This window comes from Lutra lutra, chromosome 14, assembly GCF_902655055.1.
Source record: "Lutra lutra chromosome 14, mLutLut1.2, whole genome shotgun sequence".
NCBI classification, from domain to species: domain Eukaryota; kingdom Metazoa; phylum Chordata; class Mammalia; order Carnivora; family Mustelidae; genus Lutra; species Lutra lutra.
Window position 1 is genome coordinate 36,784,373 of NC_062291.1, and position 10,979 is coordinate 36,795,351.

General features: G+C 38.1%; 1 protein-coding gene across 5 annotated transcripts in view; it reads left to right on the plus strand.

The window, feature by feature from the left end:
* The window catches only part of SAMD8 (sterile alpha motif domain containing 8), a 52,092-nt gene extending 45,471 nt beyond the window's left edge, over nucleotides 1-6,621 (plus strand). For 3 of the 5 annotated variants that reach the window (XM_047702320.1, XM_047702321.1, XM_047702322.1), the window contains exons 5-6: nucleotides 1,620-1,770; nucleotides 1,943-6,621. In XM_047702320.1, the coding sequence (XP_047558276.1) occupies nucleotides 1,620-1,770; nucleotides 1,943-2,247 (456 nt within the window). In that variant the 3' untranslated portion in view covers nucleotides 2,248-6,621. Of the gene's footprint in view, nucleotides 1-1,619; nucleotides 1,771-1,942 lie in introns of those variants that run through there. The other 2 variants (XM_047702324.1, XM_047702323.1) reach the window with 2 other exon arrangements.
* Nucleotides 6,622-10,979: the final 4,358 nt, after the last annotated feature.

The window sequence follows — 10,979 nt, forward strand, 5'->3', positions numbered from 1 at the left end:
GAGCCACCCAGGCGCCCCAGCAAGTGAGATTTCTAACGAAATTGTGTTATAAGGTTGTTTTTGTTGTTAATTAGCCATAGTAGAATCTTCAAAACGTAGGCCTTTAGGGGCGCCTGGGTGGCTCAGTGAGTTAAAGCCTCTGGCTTTGGCTTGGGTCATGACCCTAGGGTCCTGGGTCCTGGGATAGAGCCCCACATCAGGCTCTCTGCTCAGCAGGGAGCCTGCTTCCTCCTTTCTCTCTCTCTGCCTGCTTGTGATCTGTGTAAATAAAATCTTAAAAAATAAGTAAATAAGATAAAACATAGGCTTTTTTTTGTTTGTTTGGTTGGTTGTTTTGTTTTGTAAGATTATATTCTTTAAAGCTCTAATTGACTTTATTGAATGATTCATGAATTGGGTAGCACCCCATCTAGGAAGTAGAGAGGCCCTCTAAGACATAGGACTTCAGAATTGGACTTCCTGGATTCACATCTTGGTTATGTTACCTACCAGCTGTGTGACCTCTCTAAACCAGTTTCCTCAGCTGCATAATTGAATCACTTCATAGGATTGTTGTGGAAATTAAATACAGTAATACATAAAGCACTTAGCAGCATGTCTTTCACATAGTAAATGCATGTAAAATTTTAGGAATTCTTTGTACTGTTACTATGTGTTAAATGCTTGCTTTTTTTTTTTTTTTTTTTTTTTTTTTTTTTTTGAAAGAAGGACCATTACTCAAACTCTTCCTCCAAATGGATGGCTTTTTTTAAGCTTATATATGGGAGTTGGCATTGGGTTTGGCTGTTAATAGGAAATTCAAGATGGCATGGTTTAATAAATAGTGGTTTATTCTGCCTCATAAGAGAAATCTGAAATTAGGTCATGTGTACCCATATGGACTTACCAAAAACCCATGATTCTTCTGTCTTTATCCTCTCCTATCCTAACATTTCTGTATGGAGTTCTCAAAAACCCATGATTCTTCTTTGTACTTTCCTGTCCTCACACTTGGCTTGCATCCTCAAGGCCACTTAGTAGTCCAAGATGGCTGCTAGAGCTTCAACTATCATGTCTGAGTTGTAGGCTCAAAGAAGGAAAGGTGAAAAAGACTTCCTCCTAGTTGTTGTCTCTTTCCTTTTTAAGTAGCCTTCCCACAACTCTTTTACACTTTCATTTACATCTTATTGTATAGAGCTTAGTCACAAAACCACACCTGCAAGGGAGGCTAGGAAATGCAGTGTTTTGGTTGAGTTCATCGCAGTGCAAATAAAGTAGACATCCAGTGAAGAAGGGAGGAATAGATACTGTCATAGCCTCTTTCTTACTGGCAAGAACAACCAGCAAATACTACTGTATTATTGGATGAAAAACTTGAAAATATTTTGTGTAATAGTGACCTTTTCATTGTAAAGGAACTCTTAGAGAAATTTAAATTACATAGATTTCGTGTAATTACCAGAATATTTATGACCACGCTTTCTTGATGTCTGGAATGAATTAATTAGACTGGGAGTCTGGTTGCATTTGTTCAGATCTTATTTCTAAGTCATTCAGCATTTGAATTTCAATGTGAGGGATGTTTGGAAGCCCCTACCTCTCTAAGCATTAGAAGCACTAATTTGTAGCTTTCTTTATAGATATATGGCAGTGTATGGGAGAAACTACACCGGGCCTTTGCCATTTGGAGTGGCTTTGGTATGACTCTAACAGGTGTTCACACTTGTGGAGATTACATGTTCAGTGGCCACACCGTCGTCCTAACTATGCTGAATTTCTTCGTCACTGAATGTAAGTATCTCTTTAGTGCTTCCATGCATTAGATGACTGGCTACAGAGTAGGCTGTGGGAAGGGTGTCAAGTTCTATGAAGAATGAAAGTAGCAGACTGACTTAAGAAACATGTGACTTAGAAGCATTGGAAAGAATGTGGTTTTAAAATGATCTTTCTGTCCTTTTCCCAGATACACCAAGAAGCTGGAATTTCCTACATACTTTATCCTGGGTTCTCAACCTCTTTGGAATCTTCTTCATTTTGGCTGCTCATGAACATTATTCCATTGATGTGTTTATTGCCTTTTATATCACGACAAGACTTTTTTTGTACTACCATACTCTAGCCAATACCAGAGCATATCAGCAGAGTAGGAGAGCAAGAATTTGGTTTCCTATGTTTTCTTTTTTTGAATGCAATGTGAATGGTACAGTACCTAATGAATATTGTTGGCCATTTTCAAAACCAGCAATAATGAAAAGATTGATTGGCTAAAGTCTATCTTTGTAATGGGTTCATGGTTAAATATGCAATAGTTGTTGCAAGTGAATAATGTTTGCTTTCTCCCCCTAAGCTGTTCCCGGATGCCTTGCATTTGGCTTATATGTTGACAAAGTGAAGTTCCATGTTCTGAGCAAGGCTATGATTGTAGAAATCAAGAAAGAGCAATCAAGAGTCCTTACATATCCGTGTGAGTAGGAAGCTTAAGTAGATGTTTCTGACCCTTCTCTTTGGGCAGACTTAATTGAAGTCGGGCTGTACCCTCACCTGTTGAGAACTTGCTTATTGAATTTAAGTAATTTGGTGATTGAATGTGTTTTTTTTATTTTCTAACTTCATTAGGACTCTAGTCAAGAAATAATTTTTTTTAGGTCCTTATTATCTTCAAAGGAAAAACCCCTACCAAATGAGCAGTACTTGTTCTTTGAACTAATCTCTGTCTTTTTAAAAAATGCAACTCTAGAAAGTGATCTTTGTCACTAACAAATAATTTCTGCCTTCTGAACCATCTTTAAGAAAAGTATACTGAACATACCAGGATGCCTGAAACAAGACAAGAATGGAAGGGGCCATACATGAGGTGACAAAAGTACAAATATAGTACTGGCATTTTTCACCAAAGATGCAACAAAAGATGCAGTTCCTCTTTTGTTCTGAGGGTTCAGTATGACTGTCATTAAGTGTTTATGAGGGAAAAATGACTGCATCCAGAAAAATGAAATTGGCTTAATTTTAGTGAGATAGGTACCTGGAACAACTTTGTGCTATAGTTGTTATTTAGACATATGACAGCCCAATTTTATGGCTTTAAATGATGTTACTTAATGAGCAAAATAGTGGAGTGTGTTACCAAATGTTAGATAAAGTTCTTATGTCCATAAGTAGGGAGGTATGCATGCAAAGAATATTTTTTCTGTTTTTGAAAAGAAATTTATAACGGTTGCAGGCATAATACAACTTTTTGAAGTTTGTCATTCTTGGCCATCAGAAGTAAACAAACAGTCTCAGATATATTCGGATGTGGAAAAAAGGTTTTGTTGTTTTTCTTTTTTAAATACAGTTGTGTACATACATTCTTTCTACTTAGTCTTAATTTGGCAGTCAGGAAGTGATATATTAGTTGCCGTTTACAACACTAGAAATTTAGTACCTTAAGTAATTTGACCTTTGCGGTAACATTTGTCACTTTACTTTTAATGATTCTGGTTAGTAGTTATGACAGTAGAATGGTTATGGAATTGGCTTTTGAGCCCCAACTGATTGAGCTTAGCTACTTGGAATATTAATTGCGTAGTTTTTACATTCCATTTTAAAGCAAGGAGTTAGAAAAAGTGCTGGCATATTGAGGTCTAAAATTAGGCCACTTAGCAGAGACCCACTCCTAATGTGGGTGAAATATTTTATTTTTGCACTTTAAGTCATATTCCCACCCCTGTATAAGCTACAGAGGAGCCTGAATGGATTGGGCAGGAGAAGAATATTATGCAAACAAATTCCAGCCAGTGCTGAATGACCTCAATTTGAGTCTACTCTGAATATTATTTTTTTTCTCACCTGAGAAATGGCACAAGGCAATTCAAGTTTTATTATGCTTGTAAATCTCAAACTTCAGAATCTTATAATATCTTAAATTATTGATTCTAACACATGCCTGGGACAAAAATGTCAAGATTTCATCTAAGGAAACTGCATGATATGAAGGGTGAGGGATGTTTCCTATACTACTTAAAGTACTTTGACCCTTGAGGTCAAAGCCGTGTAACTGCCATTCTTTCCAAGTGACAGAGCAAGACCCTATTTAGCTAGGGAGGATCGAGTATTGGCTTTTGGAAAAATGTTCGAAAAAAATCTGTGGCAACATTAAGTCAGGAATGTTAGATAGCTACTTAATGGTGAACTTCCTAACATCAGTCTTCTTTCCTTCATATGGATTCTATTCTAGAACAAAATAGAAAAAAAATTGCAAGTAACTTTGCAGAGCTGTTGACATCGAGAGTGCCTAACAGCAGACTGCAATGAGGATTGTAAAATAAGTTTTCAGCCTCGCATTTATCATATCTGATTTGAGGAAAAGGTAAGCTAGATTTATAATTTATTGTTATAACTAATACAAGGCAGTGTTTACATAAATTCATCATCTCTAAGTCTCTTGGAAAGTGTTGATACAAAATTCTTTTCCATTTCTTTTTTTAATATGAAACCTGTATTTTAATTGTTTTTTTTTTTGTTTTGTCCAGAAATTTCCAGATTTTGTCTTTATATATTTTTTTTCTTGTTAAAATGTAAACCATTGGAAGGGTGGTATTTATATTCACATTTTGGGGGCGAATGGGCCTAGGTGGAGGAGCTACATACGTATTTTTTTATCCTTTCTACAGTTGAAGACTTAGGAGAGGCTTATATTCTTAAATACTGAGACCTTAGTATAGAAGGAACCAAGAAGGTTTTTGGTTTGGGGATACAAACTGGAAGTTACATTGAAAGTCCTTGATGACTTTCTCTATAATACTGGTGGCAGTGTAGCCTTTTTTTCCTTTTCTTTTCCTTTCTTTTTCTTTCCTTTCTTTCTTTCTTTCTTTTTTTTTTTTTTAATGTCTATGCAGGGCATTGTTACTGAAGGGTATTGAAGTTCATAGGGAGTAAGGAGGTTTTGAAGACGGCAAGTAAGCTATTATCACTGAATAATGTGGGAGAAACTTTTTGGCTATGCTGCAGAATTTTCAAATGGCTATCCTCTCCATCGCTCTCAGTGGCCAGAATTGCTAGAGTAAAAATACAACTTCCACATGCTGGGTCTGTTTTTTAGTTGTTATTGTTTTTTTTTTAATCAGAAAGCAGTGAGAGTAGCCTTAGAACCAGTCAGCAAAAGAAATGTGGGCTGTTCACGAGAAAGAATCCATTGACTGAAGACCTGCTGGTTTTATAACTCTGACACCACAAGTGGTGTTCTTTCTTGCCCTGTACTTGCTGAAGTATTGTTACTTAGAATTCCAAAAATCTTATAATTTACAAACAGAGAATAGAGAAGCCAAACCCTTTTATAGTTCCTATGAAACAGTCTGTTTTAGAGACATCTGTTTGGAAAGTGTTATTTATATATTCAAAGTCATATTCGTAACACTAACTTGCTTGGAGTGTATTCCGCAAAAGGCAATTTCATCGTGAGTTTTATAGTAAACATTTTTTAAACATTCTTGGTCCAGAATGCTTGAGAACGTTACCATATTCTTGTTTTAAACTCTGTGATCTAATAAACTTAATTCTTTGATAGTCTTTTTGTAGACTTAAGTTATCCCTTACTAAGAGTAACTAGCAGTAATAGTCATGTGTCAGTTCTTTAAGGTATTCAGGCATTTGAGACAAGAAAGTTCTCTTTTAGAATAGTCCAATAGCTTTCTTAAACAGTGTTGGTTTCTTTTAGATAGTTTCAAAGCCAACAAAGCATGTCAGTTTCAATGCCGTCTTCACTTGGCAGTTAAGATGGTTTGCATTTGTAGAAAGTGCAGCCTGAATTACCCCTACACCTCTATAGAGACTTGTTAGTAACATCAAAAGTCGGGCTGCTTCAGGTGACCAGTGAGAAAGGAAAGAGGTTGAGGGTTTTTCCCTCTTTGTGTTTGAGTGGCTCTGAATGACTGAAATCACTGTGAAAGTAGGTTTTAGTCTCCCCTTTCACCTACTGCTCACACCCAGTGAATGCCACCAATTTCAGGTAACTAAAATGTGGCCTATTACTTTACATCAAGTTCAATAAAAGTATCTATGAAATCTGTAAACCATAATTCAGCGACCAGTAAGGTTGGTTTTAGAATATGTTCTACTCTAAATTAGCCAAGAGACTTTTTATTCGGTGTATTCCATATTTAAGCATAAGGAAGATTTGTGCCTGATACGAAGGGAGAGGGAATACTATGATAATCTCATTATTATTTCAGGTCTGTTTCAATATGAACTACTGAGTTGTCTGAATGGTAGCCAGGCCATGTTATTAATGTCATCTTAAAAATACTCAATTTTAATAATTTTCTATTCAGAGATTCTATGGATTATTAGGACAATTGAAGTATTTCTGATATGGAACAAAGGAAGTGGAAACTGGTACTTAGTGGGGGAAGCAAAATTAGCTTGGACTAAAGTGGGCATGTTTTGTTTTAAGAACTCTACCTAAATGTAACTCTGTCCACAGAGAAACTAGTATTACTTGAAGATGTGAATGTTCCTGTGGTAGCCATACCTTGAAGCACAGTGTTGTATATAAGTAAATATCTTGATTCTAAATTAAATCCAGATTTAACTAATAAATTATTTTATATCTTTGTTGTATTAAAATGTTTAAAAACACTAAAAATAAAACATTTGAAAGTTGAATTGCAGTCTCTTATTTGAATGTCTTTGCATTACTAATGCAGCTTGTCTTTTTTTTTTACAGTAAATTTTTATTTTTGCAAATGATTGGGCCCAGCAACTTTATTTATTTTTTTTTTTTAAAGATTTTATTTATTTATTTGACAGACAGAGATCACAAGCAGGCAGAGGCAGGCAGAGAGAGAGGAGGAAGCAGGATCCCTGCTGAGCAGAGAGCCCGATGCGGGGCTCGATCCCAGGACTCTGAGATCATGACCTGAGCCGAAGGCAGCGGCTTAACCCACTGAGCCACCCAGGCGCCCCATGGGCCCAGCAACTTTAAATTTCAATATCGTATCTAGTTCCTGGCTCTTACTAATGCTTAGTTGTCTCTTTTTTTTTTTTTTTTTTTTAAGATTTTATTTATTTGACAGAGAGAGATCACAAGTAGGCAGAGAGGCAGGCAGAGAGAGAGGGAAGTAGGCTCCTCGCAGAGCAGAGAGCCCGATGCGGGGCTCGATCTCAGGACCCTGAGATCATGACCCAAGCCGAAGGCAGAGGCTTTAACCCACTGAGCCACCCAGGCGCCCCGCTTAGTTGTCTCTTAAATAAGCCATTTGCCCTTTCTCCTTTCTTTTGTGTAAACTAGGAAAGAAAAGTAATCTTCCTGGGGTATTAGAATAATTGTGGATTAAGATGAGAGGGAGGGAAAAGATGCAAAAAACACATTAAAGTTTTTGTTTGGTTGGTTGGTTTTTATTTAATTGTGGATTATATGGGAAGATGCCATAATCCTGGCAGGTCAGCTTTGGAAAAAATGATGAACAGGGAAAGAAGGGAAAACAGCTGTTAGGGGTAGCTCAGTAACCCAAAACCATGGAGTAATTGAAACACTAAGCATTGTCATAGGACCATATGAATTTAATCCGTGACTGAACTTAACTTTCATGACCACTACTAATCTGTTGGTGGCCCCAGCTAGTCTCTGTCTCAGGAACTCTGGGAAAGAATAGTCTAGAACAGACCTAGAGGCTACATGGTGGAATAGAAAATGCACTGGGTTTAGACTCTGAAGGCCTGGGTGTTGCATCTCTGCCACTGATTAAATTAGGTCTTTTTTTCCAGCTCCACCTAACTTTATGTTTAAAAAGGGGTACAAAAAAATGCCTTTCTCATAGATTGTATTAAAGGCCAGATACGAAAGTACTCTACCCTTGATGTCTTAGTAGCTGGTACATAATGCTGAAATACTAGTTGAATTTAGGTCAATAAAATGGCCTATGCCCCCAGGAAATTAATAATCTAGCAGGGAAGTTGACATGAAACATTCATTGGGGGAATCAACCCACAGTTTTAAAAAAACTGCCTGGTTGAATATCTTCAGGGATGGGGAAAGGGAAGTGGGGAATTTGTACCATTTTCATACAGAGTTACTGTTTTACATATTTGATTTTCCTTGTAGGCTTTCCCTTTGAAAAAAGAGTTGAGGATAGGAGAAGGAAATGTTCGGAAATAGCTGAGTCAATAGAAATTTTACTGTCTTCATTTAATGGTAGCTTGGGAGAGGAAGGGCTCAGTGGGGACTGAGGGTCCATGCAGAATTTACTAAGCATGTAAAACTTGAACTGACCCTTCCCTGAAGAAAAAATTCATAAAAACATGATGAAAGCTTTAGAAGACTAATGTAAAAAATTGGATTTGTTTATGTGTTAAGGAACTGTTGTCAGGATATGTGTTTGTTTGTTTGTTTGTTTTTTAAGATTTGTTTGAGAGAGAGGGGGAGAGTAGGAGTTGGGGCAAGAGCAGAGGGAAAGAGAGAGATTCTTAAGCAGACTCCTGCTGAGCGAGGAGTCCAACAGGGGGTTTGATCTCACAACCCTGAGATCATGAGCTCAGCCGAAATCAAGAGTCAGATTCTTAGCTGACTGGGCCACCCAGGCATGCCCACAGGGTATATTTTTTTTTGTTGTTGTTGTTTTTAAGATTTTATTTATTTATTTGAAAGACATAGATCACAGGTAAGCAGAGAGGCAGACAGAGAGAAAGGAGGAAGCAGGCTCCCCACTGAGCAGAGAACCTGATGTGGGGCTCGATCCCAAGACCATGGGATCATGACCCAAGGCGAAGGCAGAGGCTTTAACCCACTGAGCCACCCAGGCACCTCTGACAGGGTATATGTTTTTAATACAACCATTGGGATACCTGTTGCCAGGGTTTAAATTGTTGGGACACGTATAAGTAGTTTTATAAAACAGGAGTTAGTAAAGGGCACAAGTGTAAGTCAAAAAGAGAGAGGTAGGATGATGGAAAGTACACAAAAGATCAAACGGGAGATGAAGGAAAGGCTACAGGCCAAGTTAGTAGGTCACGGAACCCAGACCTGGGCACAGCTTGTAGGAAGCCTCTACACCTAACCAAGGAAGATCAAGACATCCCAAAATGACCTGCCAAGTGCTACTGGATTATGTAATGTGACTGTAGGATATGATATACCCTTTATCCAAAATTGTCTGTTTTATGGTCAAACAGCTCACTTACCTGTCCAAGTGCTGGGCTGCCAGGCATAATGTGGAGTGGGAACTGCTCTGGCAGAGACTTGAAGAGTGCTGGGGCAAGAGAATGCCTCAGAGGAGCTTAGTTACCACCATCAGCAGTAACTTGGAAGAAGACCACTTGATAGCTGTAAGGCCTCTGCTAGAGCAGCATGGATATTTAAATGCTGTATGTTCTCAGCTTAAAGGGCCCCCTAGGAGAGCTACAAGTATGAAACCACCATGAACCGTTCATATTCCAGCCTTAAGGGTCTTGGATCCCACTCTAAAGAAAACACATGTACATAATGGTTTATCTTTTTCTTTTCTTTGTTTTAAGATTTTATTTATTTATTTGAGAGAGAGAATGTACAAGCGCGGGGAGTAGCAGGCAGAGGGAGAGGGAGAAGCAGGCTCCCTGCCAAGCAGGGACCCCAATGTGGGGCTCGATCCCAGGACCCCCGGATCATGACCTGAGCCAAAGGCAGATGCCCAACCAAGTGAGCCACCCAGATGCCCCCTAATGGTTTTTCAATACAGACTAATCAGTCTTCATCAATAAGTTGTCAGTGTATCTGAAATTTGATCCTGTTTTTCCTCAAAGACTGTTTTGGAGGCCTAGCTGGAGAGCAGTTGGCAGTAGTGGGTGATGTGATTTGAGGGACTCCAACATGGTGGAAACCATCTGAGCCACCTAGGTACCCATGATTCTTAGTATCCTTTTTAAAAAGTTATTAATTGTGAGTAATTAACATGGTAGCAAACTATATAAACTGAAAACTTTTCTTCCCACTCCTGTGCCCCAGTCTTTAGTTCTTTTTCCAAGAGACTATCATTTTTAAATAGTATGTTTTCCCAGAGGCATTCCATGCATATTCAAAGAAATACATATTTTTTCTATTTATGTTTATATTATTTAAACAAATTGTAGCATATATAGATAGGGTTTTGCACCTTATTTATTTCACTTAACATATACCAATGCCTTCCCCTCCAAGAACACACGTTAGTTAAAGAAGTTAGATTTATTGTTCATTGCAGTGAGGGAGAATGCACACCATGGTAAATTACAGAGCATCTCAGCTGGAGGGTGTTGGGAAAGGACTTACAGGATTGCGTTTGGATGAGGTGGTTGGGAAGAAAGTTTTAAGGAAGCGGGGATTTGCTCTGGATTGGATATTTTCAGGATGCTGGACCAATTTTATAATTGGGTGCTTTAATAAATGTTAAGGCAGGGGCACCTGGATGGCTCAGTGGGTTAAACCTCTGCCTTTGGCTCAGGTCATGATCTCAGGGTCCTGGGATTGAGCCCCGCATCGGGCTCTCTGCTCAGTAGGGAGCCTGCTTCCTCCTCTCTCTCTCTCTCTTTCTCTGCCTGCCTCTCCACCTACTTGAGATTGAAATAAATAATATCTTTAAAAAAATGTTAAGGCAGAAGGAATAGATCGAGGCTTAATGTAATAATTAGTAAAGAAACAAAAATCACTCGGGATAGAAGGATGTGTAGTGGGTTTTGTGGTTTAGTAATGTTCATGTTTTTAATCTGTGTTCAGACATGATTATTGATAGCCTTGTTTTTATCTTGGTCTATTATGGTCACAGGTCTCCTTGTCATATGTTGGTGTTCTATGAATATCTTTATGTTCAACAAGAAAACAGTAGTCTTAGCTGTATATGCCAGGCCAGCTTCCCCTTTTCTCTTTCCCACCTGATATATTAGTGTTCTTTCCATATAAGTACATAAAGAATGCAATTTGCTTCATTCTTGTTAATGACAACATGATATTCCCTTGCATAGATGTCATTCATAATTTATTACTCATTCCCTGAAAGATAGGCTTTCAGATTATT